General features: G+C 54.3%; 1 protein-coding gene across 1 annotated transcript in view; it reads right to left on the bottom strand.

Annotated features, from left to right (window-relative positions):
• Positions 1-2,928: 2,928 nt before the first annotated feature.
• LOC137907346 (nesprin-1-like) overlaps positions 2,929-22,298 on the bottom strand; it is a 47,728-nt gene continuing 28,358 nt past the window's right edge. Inside the window, exons 85-146 of the mRNA XM_068751663.1 lie at positions 22,135-22,287; positions 21,860-22,042; positions 21,636-21,773; positions 21,224-21,532; positions 20,954-21,136; positions 20,732-20,875; positions 20,470-20,646; positions 20,105-20,245; positions 19,914-20,027; positions 19,680-19,841; positions 19,326-19,520; positions 19,072-19,242; positions 18,155-18,346; positions 17,569-17,700; positions 17,321-17,421; positions 17,061-17,214; positions 16,864-16,986; positions 16,643-16,795; positions 16,349-16,558; positions 16,081-16,182; positions 15,885-16,004; positions 15,602-15,802; positions 15,350-15,523; positions 15,145-15,276; positions 14,854-15,050; positions 14,652-14,784; positions 14,361-14,543; positions 14,078-14,227; positions 13,774-13,950; positions 13,525-13,680; positions 13,292-13,447; positions 13,035-13,205; positions 12,806-12,939; positions 12,510-12,714; positions 12,246-12,428; positions 12,020-12,166; positions 11,779-11,933; positions 11,555-11,702; positions 11,323-11,417; positions 11,014-11,248; positions 10,738-10,932; positions 10,522-10,647; positions 10,268-10,423; positions 9,884-10,042; positions 9,490-9,656; positions 9,251-9,413; positions 8,984-9,171; positions 8,753-8,903; positions 8,473-8,655; positions 8,256-8,393; positions 7,953-8,144; positions 7,552-7,879; positions 7,386-7,454; positions 6,188-6,315; positions 5,880-6,006; positions 5,553-5,764; positions 5,213-5,413; positions 4,994-5,122; positions 4,708-4,920; positions 4,521-4,613; positions 3,960-4,018; positions 2,929-3,154 (exon numbers count right to left, since the gene is read on the bottom strand). Of these exons, the coding sequence (XP_068607764.1) occupies positions 2,929-3,154; positions 3,960-4,018; positions 4,521-4,613; positions 4,708-4,920; positions 4,994-5,122; positions 5,213-5,413; positions 5,553-5,764; positions 5,880-6,006; positions 6,188-6,315; positions 7,386-7,454; positions 7,552-7,879; positions 7,953-8,144; positions 8,256-8,393; positions 8,473-8,655; positions 8,753-8,903; positions 8,984-9,171; positions 9,251-9,413; positions 9,490-9,656; positions 9,884-10,042; positions 10,268-10,423; positions 10,522-10,647; positions 10,738-10,932; positions 11,014-11,248; positions 11,323-11,417; positions 11,555-11,702; positions 11,779-11,933; positions 12,020-12,166; positions 12,246-12,428; positions 12,510-12,714; positions 12,806-12,939; positions 13,035-13,205; positions 13,292-13,447; positions 13,525-13,680; positions 13,774-13,950; positions 14,078-14,227; positions 14,361-14,543; positions 14,652-14,784; positions 14,854-15,050; positions 15,145-15,276; positions 15,350-15,523; positions 15,602-15,802; positions 15,885-16,004; positions 16,081-16,182; positions 16,349-16,558; positions 16,643-16,795; positions 16,864-16,986; positions 17,061-17,214; positions 17,321-17,421; positions 17,569-17,700; positions 18,155-18,346; positions 19,072-19,242; positions 19,326-19,520; positions 19,680-19,841; positions 19,914-20,027; positions 20,105-20,245; positions 20,470-20,646; positions 20,732-20,875; positions 20,954-21,136; positions 21,224-21,532; positions 21,636-21,773; positions 21,860-22,042; positions 22,135-22,287 (10,092 nt within the window). The remainder of the gene's footprint in view (positions 3,155-3,959; positions 4,019-4,520; positions 4,614-4,707; positions 4,921-4,993; positions 5,123-5,212; positions 5,414-5,552; positions 5,765-5,879; positions 6,007-6,187; positions 6,316-7,385; positions 7,455-7,551; positions 7,880-7,952; positions 8,145-8,255; positions 8,394-8,472; positions 8,656-8,752; positions 8,904-8,983; positions 9,172-9,250; positions 9,414-9,489; positions 9,657-9,883; positions 10,043-10,267; positions 10,424-10,521; positions 10,648-10,737; positions 10,933-11,013; positions 11,249-11,322; positions 11,418-11,554; positions 11,703-11,778; positions 11,934-12,019; positions 12,167-12,245; positions 12,429-12,509; positions 12,715-12,805; positions 12,940-13,034; positions 13,206-13,291; positions 13,448-13,524; positions 13,681-13,773; positions 13,951-14,077; positions 14,228-14,360; positions 14,544-14,651; positions 14,785-14,853; positions 15,051-15,144; positions 15,277-15,349; positions 15,524-15,601; positions 15,803-15,884; positions 16,005-16,080; positions 16,183-16,348; positions 16,559-16,642; positions 16,796-16,863; positions 16,987-17,060; positions 17,215-17,320; positions 17,422-17,568; positions 17,701-18,154; positions 18,347-19,071; positions 19,243-19,325; positions 19,521-19,679; positions 19,842-19,913; positions 20,028-20,104; positions 20,246-20,469; positions 20,647-20,731; positions 20,876-20,953; positions 21,137-21,223; positions 21,533-21,635; positions 21,774-21,859; positions 22,043-22,134; positions 22,288-22,298) is intronic.

Here is a 22,298-nt window from a genome sequence, read left to right as displayed (position 1 = left end):
GCTGGCGGCCGAGCTGGACCGGGAGAGGAGGAAGGCCGCCAGCAGCGCCGAGGCACTCGGTTCAGCCAAAATGGTAAGAATCACAGGGAATCCACAGGAACCTCTCCAAAAATGTTGTCCTTTTCAGATTTATGGACATGAAGGAACTGAATCTCCTCCAGGAGTTGGATGGTCTGGCGATGGGAAGGAGGAACGTTGAGATGGAGAGGGAAACCCTCACGGAGAGGCTGGAGGCCGGCAGGAGAGTCGTAGAAGCAGCTCGACGGGAGTCTCTCTGTCTGGAGGCGGAGGTGGAGGAGCTGGAGAGGAGGCTGCAGTCGAGCCTGGAGAAGGTGGGAGGGTTGCTGCAGGGGAGGTCCGAGGATGTGGCCCCGCCCACAGAGAAGGAGGTTGTACACAGAGTGGAAAAGGTGAGCAATCAGAGGAGAGAGGTAAAGGTGAACGGAGGTGTGTCTCTAATATTAATGTAATAATTCCTGCATTCCCCTTATAAACAATCTGAACGTTAACTTTTTATTGGATTGTTTTATTTGTAGTTACATAAAAACAAAAATACAAGTACTTTGTTTTTAAAAACTAATTTTTCTCAGTCATATTTCATCTTAAATCAGCAGAAACTGATCTGATGAAGATTATGTTTGAATGTGCACCTATTTCTAGAAGCAGAGTTTCTTTTTAGAGAATTAAAGTTTGGAAGCTATTAATTATAATAATTATTATTGATGGATTTATCTGCTGGATAACTGTCATCCTCTTTTGCATCATGGGGAGGAAGTCCTTCTCAGAGATGGAGGCCCGGCTGGGTTGCGTCTCTGGAGAGCTGAGGAAGCAGACGGAGCTCCAGAACGGTGCAAAAATGAGCGCTCAGCTCGCGGAGCAGCAAGTCCAGGACCTGAGGGAGAGACTGCAGGGTCTGGAGGAGGAGCTGACGACGGCGAACGCACGCCTCGACGGCTTTAGACTCAATGAACAGCAAGTAAGTGGCGCCAAAAAATGCTTTTCCACATTCAGGCCCTTTCTTCAAGATTAAATCAACATCTTTGAAAAATGTTTGGAAACGTGAGTGGTCACATGACCTGCACCTGGCGCTTGGTTTTACAGTACGAAGACCTCCTGGAGCAGCTGTCAGCGACGATGAAGGTCGACCGTCTCTCTGTGGATCTGGGCTTCGACATGAGGCTGAAGCTCATCCTGTCGAGGGTGGAGCAGCTCGTCAAACAGGAGGCGACGGCTTTGGTGGAGAGCAAATCTCACACCTACAGCCTGCAGCGTAAAGTATGCTAACCCAGAGCTATCAGCGGTGGGGCGTGACCAGAGACCCTCCTGCAATCACGATATTCTTGGTTCCCGGCAGGTGAAGCTACAGAAGGACCAGCTGGAGAGCAAAGGCTTCCACATCCAGCTCCTGAGGAAGAAGGTTTCCCAGCTGGAGGAGGAGAAGAGGAGCAGATCAACATTGGCCGTGGAGCGAGATGAAGCTCACAGGGAAGCGAGGAAGCTGCAGAAGAGAGTCGAGCGTCTCCAAGGCGACCTGAGGGCCTCGAAGACGTCGAACGCCGAGCTCAAGGCCCAACTGTCCCACACCAGTGAGCTCAAGGTAGAGGGGCGACGGGTACCGACCCGAAGCCAGTCCAGAGGCGCGTTCACCTCATAGGGCTTCATGCATTCATGTCAGCGTCTACGTTCGGCCTGATGGTTCTGAAATGATCCGAGCGCCTCTGTCTGACGCGAAGCTGAAAGAGGAGGAACAGACTCAGGCCGTGCAGGAGCAGAGGAGGAGGCTGCATCAGCTGGAGGAAGGGAAGGCCAAGGTGGAGAGGAGGCTGAACACGGCGACCTCGGACCTGCAGAGCCAGGAGGAGAGGAGCAAAGGAGACCAGCAGGAGCTCCACGCTCTCAGAGAGAGCCTGGCTCAGCTGTCTGCGAGGGAGAGAGAGGTGAGGGTGGGATCAGGGGTGAGTCAGAGGTGAGGGTGGGATCAGGGGGGGGTCAGAGGTCAGGGGGAGTCAGAGGCGAGGGTGGGATCAGGGGGGAGTCGGAGGTGAGGGTGGGATCAGGGGGGAATCAGCAGTGTGTGTGTGGGGGGGAGGGGGGGAGGGGGGGGGGTAACTTCCAGATGTATAAAGGTCTCTGGAATATTTCTGTTTTCAAGCTGCTAGATTTCCGGATGGTCGTCTCCCAGATGTTGGGCATGGATGCCGCCGCCCTCGCTCACCCAAACTATGACATCATCCAAGTGCTGGAGACTCTTCTTCACACCCATCATCATCATCATCATCACCACCGCCTCCTTCACCGTGTTAATCTACCCTGGCTCTGTCCCACCCACCTGACGGCGCCTCCCTGGATCTCTGCACCTCCAGGTCCGGATTAGGAGACGCCGCCCCCCCAATATACGCTATGAGGTCCAAAGTAAATGAAGCATGTTTTCTTATTCTTGTTTCCACCGAATAAAACTTAAATCACACAGAAATGACAGACAGATGTCGACATGAGGATTTGGCTTTCATTGCTTGTACATACATCTTTATGGTTGTATACACCTCGTAGCTCTGGTACCGACCAGACAGTCGTACAAAATACACAATAGCTCTATATAGTCCTATCTTAGGTTCTGTTTAAGAAAAATAAACCACGAGCGTCTGATGTTGAGGTTAAACTCTTGATTGTGTCCGATATTAAAACGCGATACTGCGTGAGGTTATAAATGATCGGCCGACCACAAACACAATAGAGTAAATAGAAGCAGGAGCGCATGCCGGAATACCGGGAACAAATAAATAAACGTGATGTCATGACAATAAACCGACTGCCGTTGAGTTTGAAGCGAATTCACAGTCGATCTCTGGTCATCGCCAGAAGCAGCTTTTCTAGACGACCGGGGGCCATTTTGTTTTTAATCCCGCCGGTGCAGTAAACGCAACGCTCCTACACCGGAGGGGGGCCGTTGGTGTAGCTGAGCATCGGGTAGAAGGAGTGAGCCAAGTTGTTGTGCTGGGAGCAGAAGTCGTTCTCTGACATCGGCAGCAGGAAGGCGGAGACTACCAGCAGGAGCAGGAGCAGCTGCAGCGGCAGCGCCACCCAGAGGACGCGGCGCAGGAACGGGGTTTCCCGATCAGAAGGGAAGGAAGCGGATCCAGCGCCGCTGGGCGACCTGCTCGTACACACAAACACACACACACATTCAGGACGCAGCCATTTTAACAACCTGGCAATCAAAGTCAAATAGTTCTTCTTGACTTTTAAATAATCACAAACCAGTCATCAAGGCAAACAGACATATTTAGCACGTGAGCTAGCATAGCGTTCCTCTGCAAGGACGTTAAAAGACAAAAGACATGCTGCAAGTATCAGCTGGCAGTTTTATGAGAGACTCTTTGAAGGTTTGCATCCCGCTGAAAATGCAAAGCAAGCAGAGAAACGGCCTATTTGGTTCTAGCTAGGCAAAAGCTACATTCCTGGAACTACAGTAAACTCATTTTTCTCCTTTAGTTTCTTTTGCCATTAATGAGGACGGAGGGGTGAGGGGTCGGGGGGGGGGGTGAGAAAGCAGCGGCGGCGGCAGCAGAAGATGAAATGTGATACGAGAGAGAGAGAGAGAGAGGAAGAGAGACTGCAGCCTTTACGTGTTCATTGCAGACGTAGCCTGGCTCTGAGGAGGAGCGTCGCCGGCGTTAGCATTTTCCATCACGCGGGAAACCAGTTAGCTTAAAGCGCACGCTGGCGGAGGAGAGTTTCATTATCGCTGGCGTGTCGGCTGCGTTTTCACCTCATCACCTAGCCTACACAGAGAATCTAGACCTTCAGGAGATGATGGAATTCACCGGCCGCCGTGAGCCGGCGGGATTTAAATAAAGTTCTTCAAAATCTGTGGGCTAAGACGGTTAGAGACGCGTCGGCGTCACGGGCCCGGTGAGTTCCATCATCCTCTGGATGTGCTGGAACCAACAGAAAGGTACCTGTGGTGCGGGCCGCCGACTGAGGCTCCGGGCCGGGACAGACTACATCTGCCCCGTTGCTGTTTGCAATGAACAGGGGCGGGGTGGGGGGGTAAAAGAAAGAAAGTGTGTTTAAGTCCAGGCAAATCAAACAAAGCGACCGATGAAGAGAATCCCAAGAATGAAAGAAGAGCAGCCACAAAATCAGACGTGGAGGAAGGAAGGAGGTTCCGGCTGTGAAAGGCAACAGACTGCAAAAGTACAAAGCTTCATTTAAAACAGTGTGAAGCATGAACATGTAATAGAAGCAGCGCCATGCTAACGTGGACCGGTTTCTGTGAGCTAAGCGCTTTCAATAAGACTCCAGGCTACAACTGGAGAGAGGGGAAATCTGAGGAGAGTCAAGGGGGGGAGATTTAAATTTGGAAAAAGTTGGAGAGCAAGAAAAGGTGAGGATAAGAAGGAGGAGGTGAATACAAATTAGGAAGTTGTGGGAGTAAACATGCAGGAGGAGGGAGAGTGATGCACGATGGATGAGGAGGTGTGAGGAGAGATTTCTGGGAACGCTAGAGAATACGTTACCGATCGCCGCCGGCTTGGGGTGCTCCGCCCTGATACGGGACTGACGGACCCGGACGTGTCCAGATCGTCAGCAGAAGACCAGGAAGACAGATCCTGCGGGGGAGGGGGTTCAGATTGAACGCTTGTAAAGGCCGGTAATATCTGGCGTATCAATGGGAGAACAGACGCGTCCGTCGCGAGCGTCCACCTGCTGGCTGCTGGTGATGTCCAGGATCTTGGCCAGCTCTCTGAGGTCCCGGGTCACTTCCTTCAGCAGCAGCTTGAGGCGGTTCCCGATGACGTGAACCTTCTCCTTGGCCTCCAGGCAGTTGCTGCCTTGGGAGTTGACCAGCAGCTGCAGGGACATGTCCTGAAGCGAGGCCACCTTGAGCTGGGAGTCCAGCAGCTCCTGGCGGATTTGCTGTGAACATGAATCGGAAGCGGTTGGAGGTCTGCGTTTGTTCAGACCCAGATCTGAACGGTGTATCCTGTACCATCAGAGCTTTGTGGTGCTCGTGGAGGGTGTCACCGTCCAGGATGGGGTCGATGGGAACCACCTGGTTCCTCCTGCGGTCGATGTTTTCCAGCCAGAGCAGCAGACCATGACTGATCTCGTGGAAGTCCTGCAGGTGAGACGCTCAGCGGTGAAACCGATCGTGATTCCTCGCTACGCTTCCCGTTTCGCTGTTGACAGACGGGTGATCGGCACCTACTTGACATTGCATGAGGGCTTCCTGCAACGACGACCTCCACTCCTCTAGAGCGCCGCCCAGTTTGTCCCACTGGTTGTTCATGTCCTTCAGTTTGGCCTGCAGTTCCCGGGACTCGTCCGCGTCCGAATGTGTGAAGTCAGCGCTGCACAGGTTGATGGAGATGACAATAGCCTTTCGCTTGTCGTAGGACTTCTGCAGCTCCTGCAGACAAAACGAGGTCAACTAAAGATGCAGAATTTAAAAAGGCCAAAAAGGCCAAAGAAAAGCCTGATTCTACCAACAAGCGGAGCGACGGCCGGGTCTCGCTTAAAGGAGGCACGAACCAAGGCGGAATCAGCACCTTGAGCTTCTTGATGCGCTGCTCGATGGTCTGGATGTTGGTGCTGAGCTCCAGACTCCGCTGCTGCTCCAGCTCCTCCTCCGTCTCCCCCACCCAGGTCCAGATGTTGATCAGGTCCGAGTTCAGCTGCTGCCGCTGCTGTTGGTTCTGCTTGGTGCGCATCTCTCTGGTGAGGTCCCGAGCCTGCAGGAGCTCCCAGCGCTCGATCACTCCTGCAACGGAGGCAAGGAAGTTACACCTTCATGTCTTTTCTATCAGATGCATTTATTTAAACTGAAGTTAATAGCAAGCCGGGGGGTGTCGTGTTACAATAGGTCGTGGTGCTACCTGATGTCTGGGACTCTGAGCTGCTGGGATCAGCCAGTCCAGACATGGGATCTTCTTCCTCCTTCAGCTCGAAGCCCATCCTCTTCACCGTGTCGATGGTCCCGCGACACTCTCCCAGCAGCCGCATCTACAGGACCGGACGTTAGATCAAAAGACACTAGCGTTCACATCGGAGGGAGGAGTTTTTATCGTAAATTTACGACTGAAGTCTCAGAAATGTTAATGATGATAATTTTGACTCCTTCCACTGCTATTTGACTTTCTTCGTACGCCGGATTGGACAACAAGCTGTTAACAGCGGCACGTACGTAGCCCATGTAGGAGGCGTCTGGCTCGGAGCTGGTCGGAGTGCGACATCGGCCGCCATCCATCGGCTGCAGGTGGAATCGGCTGGCATCCGAAGGGTTAATGTGTGAGTCTGACGATGCGGCATCGCCTGCAGACACGACATTTGGCTCGTCATCTTTGCAGTTAAGATATTCGATCGTTGACTAGAACCCAAGAGAGGAGATGAGGCCCCGTTCAAACAGAGGAGCCAGTTTGGTGATGATTGTTATTCCTCTCAGGGCGGCATGGAAACGTCTCTGTGTGGACGGAGCCTCGAAAAGTTTATAAACTCGTTCACTCGTAAACAACATGCTTCGCCGAACCATAAAATGTGCGTCAAATAAACCCAAAGAGGTTAGCTTTGACAGAAAACTGCAAACAAAAGTCACAAAGCCGGTTAGGGGGCGGGGTTAGGCTGAATTCCACTTTTGTTTTAGCTCCTCCCAGTCAGAGCCAGTGAACTGAAGAGGTGAAACTGGAACTGAGCCTTTCCCCCCCCCCCCCGGTGTTAGATAGTCATCGGTTACAAAACGTTCCCCAAGTGTAGAAGAGAGGAAATCAAAGCTGGTGAAAAGACTACAAGTGAGGTTTCACTCTGGTTCCGTTCAGACCCGGTGTCCACATCCGTCCTGAGTGATCCAGACGTATGAGCTCATTCCACCATGTCTTGAGACACGCTGAAGGACCTGCCAAGATCTAACAAATTACATCTGGAATCACAAGACTAATTATCTTGTTTTGTTTCCTTCTTCTTAGCTGGTTTATTTGAACCGACTTATTTCAGGACTCCTAAAGGATCCGACATCACGCGCTGATGATGTCATTAGAATTCAGCTGTTTATTTTGTGCTCCTTTTTGCCATTTCCTCAGCAGACGGGATGCTTTACACACCGTCTGACTCCCATCCAAAGTAAACACCTCTCCTACCTGTCCAGGTGAGCAGCAGACTTCCCTGAAGCCTGTTTGCTTTCACTGAACTTAATTCGCAGTCAACAGGAAATGTTGCACAGAAGCAGTGACATCATTACGAAATCATCCCTGCTTCTTGAAGAATCAGATCAACACCAATGAGTAAAAAGCATTATTTTGTGTGATTTGACCCGCCCCTTTGACACGGACCAATCAGGACGGGTGTTACCACCAGGTGTGAACCGGTCTGTGAGTGCAGCCGTTGCCTACCAGTGCAGGACCTCAGTGTTTGTTGTGTAAGTTTAACAAAGGTCTCAGTGCTCTCTGGGATCACTACATCTGGAAGAAACATTATAGTCACACCTTCAGCACACCTGGTCCTTTCAAAACGCTTCCTGTTCAGTGGTCACAGCTGTGTGCGTTTCTGTAGACTAACCCGAGAGGGCGGAGGCGGCCCGCTGGAGGAAGTCGCCCTCCTCACTCTGCTGCTCTCTCAGGGCCCTGCTGGTGCTCTCCAGCCCCCGGCTCAGATCGTAGTCGTGGTCCCACTCCAGCGGGATGGAGTCCACGCTGACCGGGGTGTCCCTGCCTGAGCGCTCGGTCCGCAGCTGGGCCGCCAGGGAGGCGGAGCGTCCGGAGGAGGGCAGAGGCGACAGGAAGCCATCGCCCAAGCGCTCGTTCCACGGCAGGCCGGACAGGTCACCGGACTCGTCCAGCTCCAGCTCGCGGTCAGAGAGCGACACCTCGGTGTCGTCGTCTGCGAGCTGCACAGAAACGTGAGACGTTCTGACCTTAACGACGACGACGTCATAAATAAACAGGAAAAGGTTTTCTCACAGGAAGCCGGATGAGCTTCTTGTAGTAGCGTTCCACTCGGCTGAACACTTCTTGGCAGTAGAGCTGCAGCTCCTCCAGCTCCTCTTCGATGACGGCGGCATCCAGAGGCTCGCTCTTCTCTATTAGCACCTCCCCCTGGTGGAAGATATGCTCGATCTTGGCCATCGTGAGGGAGATCTCCTGCTGGAACGACTGAGGAGGAGAAGCAGGGAGGTGATGATTCTCCGACAGGTGACACGAACCAAGTTCTGCCCCCCCCCCGTCCCAGGACAGACACCCGACGCCGCGGCCGAGAAACCCCACCCTCAGCTGTTTGATCTTGGCCTGGATGTCGCACTCGGAGAAGTGCTCGATGTTGGTCAGCTGCAGGTCCATCTCCGTTAGCCACACCAGGGTGGCGTCTCTGGCCGTCTCAAACTCCTCCCGCTGACCGATGAAGTGCTGCGGGTTTGAAACGGAGACGCCGCCGTCAGAACGATGGAGGAAGAAAGACGTAAAAAAAAAGATGTAATAAATGCACCTTAAGCCGGCGGAGAATGGCGACAACCCTCTTCTGCAGGTTGTCCCATCGCTGGTTGCCGTGGTGAGCCATCTCCCTCAGGCGACAGGAGGAGTCGGTGCGGTTCTCCCTGGCCAGGCGGCGGTACTGCTTGTTGATCGGCTCCAGCTGGGTCAGGTTCTCGTGGACCCGCCTCTCAAACGCCTACGTGGAAAAACAAACTCGTCAACAGGCTGATAATCAACCGTCTGATCACTCGTAAGTCTCCGCTTCGAATAGATGGCGCGGAATACTTCAATACCTCAAATCTCTTGAGCTCCTCCTTGGCCACGGTGTACAGCACTCCGGAGGAGTTGGGCAGGGCCGCGGTCTTTTCCGAAGCGCCCAGCCACTCTTCAAATCTGGCGAAGTCGTCAAGGAATTTCTGCCATAAACGCCACGTCTCCTCGATCCTAACAGAGGATTGGAGCTGCAGTGTGGAAAATGTCATATTTATCTGCATTCAATGACTTTGGTCTGATTCCCTTCTCACTTGAGTCTCCTCTCCATCGACAAGGCGCAGATGCTCCTCCAGCGGCGGTCCAGGCTCCGGGTGGCCTGCTGGATGGAGTCGCACTCGGCATCGGTCGCACATGCGTCGCAGTCGTGCAGAAGCACCTCGCAGAGATTCAGGACGGACGCCACGCCGGTGCTGTGCTTCTCAATGTCCCGCTGGAGCTCCTGAGGGGCGAGGACAGAAGAAGCAGGCTTTAATCCTTCGTTCACTGACATCTGGAGGCGTCCCATTTCCAGCCCTTACCTGCTGGAGATCCAGCTTCCTCTGGATCTCCTGGACGTCGCAGGAGTCGTAGGCGATGGGCTTGGATAGCTCCGTCTCGATGTGGGTCAGCCAGGACCGGAGACTGTTCATGTTCTTATCCAGCTGCTGCACGGCCACCAGAGTTTCCTTCAGCTTCTTCACCCTGTGGAGACGAGTCATTCCTTCATGGGCTGACCTGAAGGGACTGTGGTTGCGTCTTTGTCTGCGCGTCTCCTCACCTGGCTCCGATCAGGTCAAGGAGGTGCTGCCAGCGGTCGCTGACTTTGTTGAGCTTTTGCTCAATCTCGGAGGCTTTGCTCTGGTGGCTGGCTCGGGCCAGGCGCTCGCCCAGCCGGTGGAGCTGCAGCTTGTTCTCCTCAGCCACGGAGATCTCGTCCTGGTAGTCCTGGAACGCAGCAAACACAAGCATGTCGAGGTATTCGGACCAGAACCAGAACGTTGTTACAGACTTAAACTCTCAATGTGGGTATATACATGCGTTATATACCCACAACAAGCAGGCTAAACAATTGTAACCTCGGTCGCTCTATCAGTAGCAGCAGGATGTGACTCAAACCGAGGCGAGATTCTTTCCACGGGATGTAACCAGCTCTAAACGCCACGCCGGCTCACCTTGCGAAGCTTCTCGATCATCTCCTCGATGCTGACGTCTCCGTTTTGGGAGACCTTGCTCTCCATGCCGGTGAGCCACTCGCAGAGTTCCTTGTGTTTGTCGCCGAAGACGGCCCACTCGTTCAGCTTCTCGCCCACCTGCCGCCTGCGCAGCGACAGCTGCAGAGGAGTCAAGTTACCGACGTGCACTCGCGTCAGAAAGAGTCGAAAGGAAGCGGAGATCAGAGAGTTTCCTGTGTGCGTCTCTTTACAGGAAGTCATCGGTTTAAGAACACACAGAGGTATATAAAGCGTCTTTACCGAAATAATTGAAGATATTTTGAGTCAGATAAATGTTGCATCTTTCATCCACATGATGGGAATCGGTCCACGATTCTGTTCTACCTGGTGGCAGATTTCCTCCCACTGCCTGTGCAGCAGCTCGATCCGGTCCTGGAGAACCGACAGGTCGTCGGCGCTGATGTAGCAGGACAGAGACTCCCGGAGCACAGCCAGGTGGGCCAGATCTCCGGTCCAGCCGTCAAACGTGTCCTCCAGGTCCTGTCCCCCCGGAGTCAGTAATTAATAAAAAACAAATTAAATGACTGCACTTTGGGTTTGTGTAACTTTTTTCTTTTCTTGATGAAAAACACACGAACCTTGCAGCGCCTCTGCTCCGCCTGCAGATCCACGTGGTGGTCAGGAAGCGGCTGAGAGAGCTGCCGTTTGAAGGCGCGAAGCTTTTCCAGGGATCCTCCGATGCCTCTCTCACACCTGTCCCAGTCCTGAGTGGACACAAACAGGAAGTGGATCTGTAAAAACAACAAGTCCCTCACATTCTAAAAAAAAAGCTCAACTCCACACGTCTGCTTCACCTTTAGCAAGGCGACGAGCTCCTCCTTCTGCTCGTCCAGACAGATGCTGGCGTACTTCCATCGCTCCTGGATGTCGGTGAGCTCCGCCTGCAGCACCGCCTCCGCCCGGCTATCGGCTGAGAGCAGCAGCTGCCTCCCGGCCTCCACCGTCAGGATGTAGCTGCCCTGCTGGCGGTGCAGCACCTTTTCCCTCAGCTGAACCGGGAAACATATGTTCAGCTTCAAATCCCTTCTGCTCCCAAGATGCATCATTCCCAACTGATGGTGAATGAGTACCTGGACGGCGTCCAGCGTGGACCGGGCCTGTTGCAGCGGCACCGTCGCCCCCTCCTGCAGGGCCTCTGCCGGGTGAGAGACGTCCACCAGCCACCGGCGCAGCTTCTCCGCCATCTCTCCGTAGCGCTGCCACTGGCGGATCAGGCTGTCGATGATGCCCCGCCTCTGCTGAGCCCTGCGCACGACGCCCTGCCATTGGTTGCTCAAGAGCGCCAACTTCAGGTTGAACTCATCCCTGCAGGAGGAGGAACTGACGTCGAGCTAACCTTCCGCCACGTCGCTGAAACCTTAAATGTTCTGCTGACCGACCTGTCGTCCACCTGACCCTGTTCGAGCATCCTCTGTCCGTCACCGATGATGGAGTGAAGGACCTGCTGTCGGCTGAACATCTCCGCCTGGAATAACTGCAGCAGCATGATGTTTGTTAAACAGCTGACACAAAATGACCCCATGGAGCTCAGACATCCCGACCCCAGCCTCCAGGAGCCTCGTGATTCTAAACCAATCAGAGAAAAGGCTCTCTTACTTTGAAGGAACTCACCTCATGAGATTTTTGCTGCTCCATTAGACTCATGTAGTTCCCGGAGATTTCCACGGCCAAGTTCTCTTCTGTTTGAACCAGGAACTCCATCCAGGTTTCACATTTCTCCAGGAAGGTCTGCTGCTGCAGCAGGGAGGACTGCAGCTTGCTGCAGAGAGGATTGATCCATGTATCCATCCAACACCCCCGGTGAACAAGCCTTGTGCTCGTATTTCACGTCGTACCTGAACCTCTCCGTGGCCTGCGCCGAGGCCGTCGACCAGCTCCTGTTGAGGTTCTGGGTGCGTTTGATCTCAGAATCATTGAGAGGCAGTCGGTAACCGAGCTCGTTCAGGCGCTCCAGCTCCGGAGCCATGCTGCTGAACCTTAGCATGAGCTTCTGCAGGAGCACCGGAGGGACACGTCACACCGAACATCAGGCACGAATGGAACGGAGTTCAGCGCCGTGACAGACCGAAGACGCACCTTGAGCTCCTCCATGCGGTGTCGGATGAGCGTGAGGTCCGTGGAGCCGTTGGGATCTTGCACCTTCAGCGCCTCCTCAGCTTCGGCGCTCCAGCGGCCCAGCGAGTCCAGCTGGTCGTTGAAGGTTTCATAGTCCTGAACTCCGGTCTGATGAAGAGGAGGAACTCATCACCGACTGGCTGACGGCGCAGCGTCAGGGCTGTGCGTGGTAGAAATGGTCCTCTACCTGCAGAGCGGTGAGCTGCCTGCTGAGCGCCTGCTCCACGGTGGCCAGTCGCTGGGTGAGAGAGACCCGATCTGATTGGATGACAGACGCTGCTGATGTGTCCACCTGCTTTTTGAGCTGGTCTCCCAGTTCCTGGAGGACCTGCAGGGAGGCCTGCACAGGAGTCTGGCATCGGAGCACCTCCTGACACAAAGCATGTGCATCCGTTTTCAACATCGTAAAACATTTGCTCAGCGCCAGACGTTCGGACGCCACTCCACTCACGCTGCATTCCTGGATCCATTTGGACACCTCCTCGTCTGCGATGTTCCTGTTGCAGGCGAGCTTGAGGAGCTGCTCGGCCTTCTCCTCCTGCAGCTGGATGCTGCTGCTGCTCTCCTCGCAAAGCTCCTTGTAGCGCTGCCAGAGCTGAAGCAGCGCTTTGCTGCTCCTCAGACGCTCTGTGATCTCCTCCAGCAAGCTGGTCCACCTGCAGGTAGGACACAGAACCAAAGGATGTATAAACGTCTTTATGGCGCCAACTGTGGCTAGTCCAAGCCTCCGGAGCGCTCAGAGGTCACCTGGCGTTGACATCCTTCAGGGCGTGGTGGAGGGAGTCGGACACTGAGGGGTGACACTCCCTCAGCAGCTGGTGGGTCACTGCACCAAACTGCCTCAGGCTGCTCTCCTGCTTCTCCAGCTCCTCTTGCAAAGTCTGAGAGACAAAGGAGACGTTTAGAAACGCAGCACTTAGATTCTGTGATGATGCAATCGAGCAGCGTGACTGCAGGCGACAGGAATCCAACTCACTTGCAGGCTTTGCACCTGCAGCTGGACGGCCTCCAGGGAGCCGGTGAGGAGGCGGAAACGAGACACGGAGTACCTCCCCTCCATCATGTAGCCGTTGATCTCCTCCGAAGCCCGTTTGTACAGAGTCCACTGACCCAGTACCGACTTCAAGCTGATGTTCAGCTGCCCGATCTGGAGGGACACAGCCGGTCTGGATAAACCCCGGCCGGAATAACCACGGCAGAACAGACAGGTGGGAAGACAACAAGGGAGCTTACCAAGTGGTCCAAGTTTGCCCAGGTGTGATTGACCCCCTGGAGTGTCTCCATGACGATAGCACAGGCCTCATCTGTCTTGTTCTGGACGAGGGCGCAGCCCTGCTCCTCCACCATCTCCAGGTCTTTCTCCTTCTCCTTCGCCATCTCCTCCATTTCCTAAGCATTTCCAGAGAGTGGCGATGAAGCAGGTTCAGCACGTTTTAATAAACCCGCGTGCAGGAGGATGAGCCCACCTGACAGTCTCTGAGAGCATTCTGCACGGACGTCAGATCCTCTATCCGCCATTTCCTCTTCAACCGCTCCTCCTGCGCCGCCATCCAGGACTTCAGGGCCTGAACGCTGCTCTCGTACTCCCACCACATTTTTAGGAGGCTCTCCAGGAACTGGATCTGCAGGTTGCACCAACGCAGCATCCTGATTTTGCTTGGATGAAAGATCGACGTCTGTCACGGGCTCGCCGACAGAAGTTCACGGTCTCTCACCCTCTCGTTGATGCGACCCTGCAGGATCTGCCAGCGCCGGTTCATGGTTCCCAGTCGCTCGGCAAAGTCGGTCTTATCACTGCGTCTGCTCTCCACGTCCTGACTGCCCATCTGCGGAACCGACTGGTTGACAAAGTCCACGGTCAGCTGCTTACAGCTCAAATCCACTCTGAAGCCCTGAAGCGCGGCAAACAGCAGGAAGTTCAGAGTTAAAAGACGACCAGCACGCCACGAGAGCTCCGGGCTTTTGTCGTGGTTGGATAAGAGACGATACGATGTCACACAAGAATGTAAAGTCTACCACCTTGTATTTCTGGAGGTAGTCCTGGATCACATTCGATCCCACTGCGCTCTTCAGGTTCTCCTCGTCCTCCTCGATGACGTTCTCCATCAGCGATATCCAGTTGAACAGCTCAGAAATAGCATGACGGGACGCCAGCTTCTCCATCTGGATCTGAGAAGAAATGCTGGGTAAATAAAACCCACGCACCTGCTGCGGGTTCCAGGGCGGGACTGTCTGCTTGTGGGCAGAGCAGCAGAAAAGCAGAGCATCCCATTGGTGCATCAGGCCAGCCGTGTGACGTTACCTGGTGCAGCTTCTCCTGGACCACTGGGACGCGCGTCAGCAGCTCAGTCCACTGGGAGTCGATGCGAGCCAGGTCGGACCGCAGCATCACCGTGTCCACCTTCTTCAGGCGCAGGAGCTGGTTGCCCTCGGTTACCGCCGAGCTCTTCAGGCTGGATTTGCCTTCAACTTCCTTTGAAAATTCCTGAACCAAGAAGGAAATACTTAGTTTCTAAATATGACCGTTACGTTGTTACCCTCATCCAGGAGTTGTCTGATATCCCAAAAACCCAAACCGGATCGGTGACCTCACTAGGAAAGCAGAGAGATGCTCCCTGACAGTTTCCAGTTCCTGAGGGACTAAGACGGCCTGAGTGTTCCAGAACTCCAGCCGCTCCAAAGCAGAGTGCAGCCACTGGCTGAGATCCGCACAATCCCTCTGATACCTGTAGGAAACATCATCGTCATCATCATCATCATCATGGATATGTGGATCCAGCAGCTCCGGGTCTGACCTGGTCCAGTGCTTCAGGATGGCCTCCAGACGCTGCAGCTCCTTGTTGACCTTGCTGGTGTTGTCCAGCCAGTGCTCCCCCAGCAGGGTGAGCTGGTTCTCCAGGGTGGGACATGCCACGGACAGCAGGAGGCGCTTGCCTTCATCCAGCACCTGGTACAGTTTGTGCTGGTGCTCCGCCAGTCTCCCCTTCAGACCCTTTACAGAGGAGGGAGGAGGCAAAGGGAAAGACATTTGTTGCATCTGAGGAACAGCTCTGCATCCTGGAATCTGCAGGGACGGCACTCTGCACCTGATGCAAGGAGATTCTCTCCTGCAGCTTTTCCTCCGTCTCCTCCACCAGGCTGACGGAGGGGAAACTTCCTTCAACTGCCTCCAGATGGCGATTTAGGTTCTGGTAGTCCTGAACCAAACGGCACCAGGTCTACAAAGGAGAGCGTGAATGCATGAGCATTCCTTAAGAAGGACAAACATCATTTTAAATGTTTCTGTCTGACCTCCAGGGTTCCCTCCAGCTCCACTCCCTTCCCGTGGGCCTGTTTGAGGACAATCTGGGCTTCAGCCAGCGTCTCCTCCAGGATCTGACTCTCTTTTGGGAGCAACAGACTCCTGATCTTCTTGAAGTAGGATTCTGTTAGAATCATGTGGGACTCCAGACCCTGGAAGAACTCCTGGAAACACAAACAGCCTTCCGTCAGTACCGGTTCACGTTTCCCCCGGCCGGTCCGGCCGAATGGAGCCCCCCAGACCTTGTGTTTGTCCAGGTGGGTTTGCAAGTCCTCCATAGAGCTGGAGACGATCCTGTGATTGGCAGCCATCTTGTCTTTGGCGGTGTCCACCAGGTCGGCGAGGTCCTGCAGCGCTCGCTCGTACTGCTCCTTCAGAGCCATGTTCTGGTTGAGGCCGCTGCGCCGGGAGCCCACCGCCATCACCAGCTCCTCGTACGAATCCTGACGACGCATTTTCATTCGTCACACAAAGCCTATTGCACCACACGCGTTTCAGTCCGAGCATCGCGCCGCGAGGTGTCACCTGCAGCTTCAGGATCTTGCTGCTTGACCTCTGATCCATCTGCAGCGCTGCTCCTCTGCTCTTCAGCTCCGTGATCCTGAACTCCAAGTCTTTCAGGCTCTCCTCTGCAGCGGAGATCACCTGAGAGCATCAGAAGTCAAAGACGTTCACAATCGGCCTCACTTTACCGCCGGCGTTGACAGAGGGTGCGCCACACCTCCAGCTGTTTGGAGGAGGGTCGGTCCGTGGCTCCAGCTAAGGCCTGCAGTATCTGGCACTTGGTCTCGATTAAAGCTGTCTGGAGAAGTTGGAGCTCAGTCTGCAGCAGAGGGGAAATAAGAGAATGACAAAATTCAGCTTTGCGCTTCTCATCCTCCGTGTCCTTTCCTTTTGTTGATGAAAGACAAAGAAACATCACTGAACTGTTCCGTGTAAAGGCGTGCAGCTTAAGGTGTTTAATAAATGCTCATGTGTGTCTGTGGAACCTGGTAGGCCGTTAGCTCATGCGCTCTGCTCCTCATGTGGTCGCTGCGTTGCCCCAGAGCACGGCCCAGAGCTCCCAACCTCTCCTTCAAGCAGTCCAGGTTGTCCTCCAGGAGCGTCCGGTCCTCGCGTCTCATCCCCGGTGACCCGGCGAGGAGGGCCTGGCTCAGATTCACGTCTTCTGTGACGTGCCTCACGTCGTTCTCTAAAGTCTGGGAGTCAAGTTCAGATAAAATGAAATGAAAAATTGCTTTCCCAGCTATTTATCAGGAATAGACTCTCGAGCCTGACTGCACCTCCTGCTCCTGAAGCTCCGTCACCGTGTTTTCAGACAGCAGCACCGAACCAGAGAGGACCGTGTTCTCCACGCCATCCAGCCAGGAGGAGGTGGACGACACGGCGGCATAGAGCTGCTTCTCCATCTGCGGCGCCTGAGTTTCACCGCCGGGCTGCGAGCACAAGAGAGTTCTCATTAAAGCGTCCTGGACACAAACGCTGGACATCAAGAAAGTCCAACCTGAGCGGTTATGTCCTCGACGATCTGTCTGAAGGTGTCAAACAGAGTCTTCAGGGAGGACGGGTCCTTTTCTCCTTTGAAGAGTGACCCGGCAGGCGTCACACGAGATGCTCTGGAGTAAACCTGCAGATAATTTCAGCTTCAGCTCTTGAAACTCTTCTTTACCTCCTTTAGCTTGCCGCCTGCTTCATTGTTACCAGCTGTTTCTGGTCCTGCTCCAGAGCTTTCTGCAGCAGCTGCTGCTTCGTTTTGAGCTCCAGTCTCAGACTTTCCCATCGCTGCCTCATCTGCGCTTGCGCCACCTGAGATTCCCTCTCGGCGAAGGCTTCCGGTGAAAACGGCTCTGTTGTGCTGCACAGAGGCAGAAACGGGAATGATCATTGCACCGTTTCTACTGCGGCAGCAGCGGTAGGGTTGCAGCTGCGTGCGTCCATGTCCGGTTTAATAGTCAGTCAACCTGGCACTGCTGGGCGAGGCCTGCTGGATGAGGATCTCCTCTCCTCGACTCGCAACCGACTGCAGCAACTTTTTCTGCTCGGCGAGCTGCTCCTCGAGTTCCTGAAGGGTGAATCAAACGCACTTCATTCACTTTCACAAAGTAGTTTTCACCAAACAGTCAAAAGAGTTTCATCTAAGAGGATGATGATGATACCAAAAAATAAACTTTTGCTCTGCACAGGGGAAGAACGGGATGTGAGCGTATACCCTCTGTCTCTGCAGGCTGTCCTCGTGTTGCAGGGTACGGGTTGTGCGGGCCTGCGCCAACCAGTCCTGAACACTGGGACTCCGAGATAGGCTGGAGTCTGAGTCGCTCTCCTCCTGCTCCTGAAGGGAGCCCTGTGGGAGAATGATCATTTCAGATGGGGAAAAGGTGGTTGAGGCTTGGCTAAGGACAGAAGTAAGTATTTGTGAGCAGCAGTATGGCTTTATGGTGAGGAAGAGTACCACAGACGCCATGTTTGCGTTGAGACTAGCAATGGAGAAGTACAGGGAAGGTCGGGAGGAGCTGCGTCGTGTCTTTGTTGATCTAGAGTTCTAGACTATACCGGTAGAAGGATGCTGAGGATGGAACTGCCAGTGAACAGGGCTAGAGGACGACCCAGGAGAAGATACATGGACGTAGTGAGGGAGGACATGAGAGTGGCTGGTGTTGGGGAGGACGATGCGAAGGACAGGGTGAAGTGGAGAAGGTTTGGTTGCTGTGGCAACCCCTCACGTGACAAGAAGCCTGAAGCTCACATATGACGGGTGCTACACACTTTAATGCACGCTAGCTACGTAGAACCTTCACCTGGATGTCAACGTGCTTGTCCAGCAGCATCCTCTGCAGCTCCAGCAGTCCTCCCCTTAGCGTGCCCAGCTTCCCGACCAGGTGCTCGGCTTCCTCTCTCGTCTCCGCCCGCCCCTCCAGCAGCAGATTCTCGCCGTGCACGGACAGCTCCGACAGAGCCTGCACCTTCTCCTCGATCTCCAGCAGCATGTTCTGCAGCAGCGAGACGAGAGATGCCATCTCAAACATGACGTTCCATCGCCGACAGACAAACGGAGCGCCGGGGTCTGAATGGAAACCCCCTACACTAAGCCAGAGGATGGCGAGCGCACTCCCTCCGCCGTCATCCTAGGCCCACCTCGCCTGCCTCGCCTCCTACGCAGCATATTAGCACTAATCCTTCCTGCTCCATGCTCTGCAGCACAAATGCTCTCAACCAAAGTCAAAAGATCCTCCTGTCCTGAATCCAGACGGCTTAAAGATTCCCATCAGTGAACTGAAACATGGAGGCATTTGTTTTCCAGCATTGTCACAACTCTGCCTGCGATGGTGTTGCAGAGAATACCCCCCACCCTCCCCTAGCTGTGCTCCTGGATTCCCCCCACTTGGATATCCAAGCAGCTTTGTCACGGACACCAATCCCAAAAGGGGGAACTTTTAATCGCCTGGAAGCCACTGAATGCTAATAAGCCCCAATCTGCATAATCCTCTTAAGACTTGTGCTGCAGCCTCCTCCAGGTCCGCTAATGCTCTTGTTTACTGGCTGTAAGACGCATCTGTAAAATTATCCATTGGATGAACACCTGCAAAATAATATCTCAGTTTCCAAAACCCTCAACAGTGGCAGCTCGAAATGATTATTACCGGTAAGCAACGTCACTAATGCTAATTAGCAGTTTTGCATGCATCACTCTGGTTGGACAGGAGGGGGAGCTGACCTGACATTCTGTGAGCTGGCACTCTGCTTCTCTGTCCTCCAGAGGTTCCAGGATGGAGGGGACGGCCCCTCGTGTTCTGATCAGCCACAGGTCCAGCTCATCTACCTGGGCGTGGTAGAGCTGCACGGCCCGTTCCTGACGCCGACCCTCCAGACGGTCGCTGACACACTCCTGAGGAAGACACACACGGGAGGAAGCACAAATTTAAGATGCCACCAGCAGTTAGGTGCTGTCACAGTCTCCGTGTTCACTACCTCCAGCAGCTGCTGCTTCCCGGAGGCCTTCATGTGGATGGTCGCCATCCTCTCAGCCAACACGGCCAGGGAGGACTGCATGGCGAGCTGGTCGGCCATGTCCGAGTCCACGCCGTGTGAGGCCAGGTCCTCAGTGAAGCTGGTCTGCAGCCTGTCGATGTCTTCCTGCAAGCTCTGAATCTCTTCTTTCAGGCCCTAAGGACGACAACAGATCGAGAGGATTGGACTTTAGAAGCGTTTCCCGAGACAGAAAAGACGGACGCTGTCCTGCAGCATCTGTTTGCCGTTTGTGTCTGGGAGCTGCGTTAACTTGTGGGAAAAGGGTAGACTGTGTGGATCTTTAAAACGACTCACCTCGTGCACCTTAATGTGGCTGTCTGGGCTTCTGTCTGCCTCCAGCGGCTCGCTCAGCTTGGCCTCCAGGGCTTCCATCTTGGAGGAGATGGACTGGAGCGACCCTTGGTAACGCTGCTGCTTCTCCAGAGCTTCGTACAGAGACCTCTGCTTCTCGGTGATCTGAGGTCAGATTGGACGTTGAGTCCGGTGAAGGTTGGAGAGAATACATAATGTCTGGGACTGTTCACGTACCACGTTCTTTAACGTCTCCCAGGAGCGCTGCAGGTTGTCTAAATTGGCCACAGACTCAAATGTTGGGTCGTACAGTTCCTGCGTCGGCGCTCTGGTGAGCGTTCCTCTTCCCATCTGAGAGCATCCAAAGAGCAGCGGCAGTTAAAATCCCTCTAGAAGCAGACGGTGAATATCGTAAAGATGGTCGGTACCTGAGTCGATGTGACTTCGGTGTTGGTGATTGGAGAAGGGGAGCGACAGACAGGAGGAGACGACACCTCGCTGTTGGCGCCCTCCTCGCCAGACTCCTCGCTTACAGGAGAGAGGAGGGTGTGGCAGCGGCCGGCCGTCACCTGACACGCCACGCAACAAACACCGATCAATCACAGCCTGGGATGATTCTATGTTTTATTTAGAGAACATATAAATGCTGAAGTAGGCATGGTTAATATTAAAGAGGCGTTGATGCTCCTAAAAGCAGGCTGAAAGATTGGATTAGTAAATGAAAGGAATAAAACTCTGACGCCAGACTGGGCCGAAGGGCTCACGAATCAAACACCGATCCGCTTCGTCTCACCATCAGTGCTTGTGCCGAACTCCTCTTGGTCCTCTCCTCGTCCGCCTCCTGCAGCGCCTCCGCCTGGCTCACCGTCAGCAGCAAGGTGGCGTGCTTGGCCTTCACGGCCAGCGTCTTGCACTTTGAATTCAGCGAGGCGATCTGCTCTTGGTAGCCTTTAATCCTCTGGGCCAGTTCCTTTTTCACAAAGAGAAGATTTTAAATTCACCGCACAGGCGTGAGGACATTTCACCGATGGAGGAGAGCCGTTCTGTGTTTGTACTTCATGGTGAAGGATCTGGGCCTGCAGCTCCTGGATGTTACTTGTGGGGATCGGTCGGTCCTGGATGATGCCGTGTGCTTCCTCGATCAACCCCTGGAGGTCGCTGACTTCCTGTTCATATTGCTCGTGCTGCACCACCGCCCCCTGGGTAAGAACGCAGCACCAATCTGTTGCTGCTGAACGAAAGGTTAAAGCATCGTGACTCAGCGCCCCCTACCACACCTGGAGAATATTGCACTGCTGGATAGCCACATGCTGCAGCTGGCTGGCTTCTTGCTGCAGACGCAGCGCCGTGCGACAGATGGCGAGGCTGGGCATCACCTCCTCCGGGACCAGCAGAGCGCTCTGACACAGCTGCACCGTCTGCACCTGCTGCTTGAAGCTCTCCATGTCCGCCAGCAGACGCTGCACAAACAGACAAAGTTTGTATCATGTGAAGCTGAAACGTGCAGACAAAGCAGAGACGGTGCCAGACTGGGGTTTATTTGTTACTTGTCTCTGAGCCAGCTGCTCTTTGAGGCTCTGACGCGCCAGCTCTGGCGAGGTCAGCGTGGCCTGGACCTGCTCCAGCGCCACGTGTAGAGCCTTGACTTCACATTCCAGGGCTTCCATGCTCTTATTTGCGTCCTCTAGGCTCTGCAGCCGTATCGCGGCGCTTTGCTGGAGCTCCTCGGTGTGTCGACTGAGCTCACAAACCTGCCGGCTCATTGACTCCACCTGCAGCACCTCAGACATCAGCTCCACTTTCTCCCCCATTGATTCCAGGTCTCCGTGGAGCTCCCGAGACTCACGAAGAACACCCTGCGCACAGGGAAAGCAGTCAATGACTGAAACATAAGGACCGTAACTACTACTAATGGACAGAGAGGGTCGAGTCCCTGCAACACGCGTCTCATTGGCTCACCTGGTGCATCCGTATCTGCTCATGCAGATGAACAGAGGAGTTCCAGATGACGTTTGCCCTCAGCAGGCTTTTGGCTTTCTCCGACCACCTCACAATGAAGTCCAGCATCTCATTGTACTCGTCTAAATAGCAGGCAGCCTGAGGGACAAAGACGCATTGGCCACGACGTTAAAGCGGGAAAACGGAAAATAGCTTTTTGTCAAGGACACCTGAGAAGGCGAAACCTTTTTGAGCCAGTTGTTCCGGCAGTCTGCCAGGCGGCTCGTGTGGCGGTGCACCTCTGACAGCTTGCTGATGGCGTCGCCGAGCTGTTTGGCCAGCAGGGGATTCCTGCGAACGAACTCCTGCACGCCGACGTCCAATTCCGTCAGGGCGTGACCGCAAGAGTCCAAGTCCTCAGCCAGGCTCTGAGGAAGAGGAGCGAAACGCGTCCCATTTCAAACGTATCAACGGCACAGTCGCGTTGAACCTGAGGCCAATCCAAAACAAGTGAACCCACCTTGACTTCGTCTTTGGCGCGATCAATGTCGGGACACTTTTCCTTGAACTTTGCGGAGGCAGCGTTGAGTTTTTCCGAGACGTCGTGGATCCTGGAGCTGAAGTCCTCTTTGATTTCTCGGGTTCTCTGAATTTCTCTCTCTTTAGAAAGAACCTAGGACGCGT

The sequence above is a fragment of the Brachionichthys hirsutus genome, chromosome 18 (genome assembly GCF_040956055.1).
Source record: "Brachionichthys hirsutus isolate HB-005 chromosome 18, CSIRO-AGI_Bhir_v1, whole genome shotgun sequence".
Classification (NCBI taxonomy): domain Eukaryota; kingdom Metazoa; phylum Chordata; class Actinopteri; order Lophiiformes; family Brachionichthyidae; genus Brachionichthys; species Brachionichthys hirsutus.
Note: the sequence above shows the minus strand (reverse complement) of the source record. Positions and strands in the feature narration are given on the sequence as shown.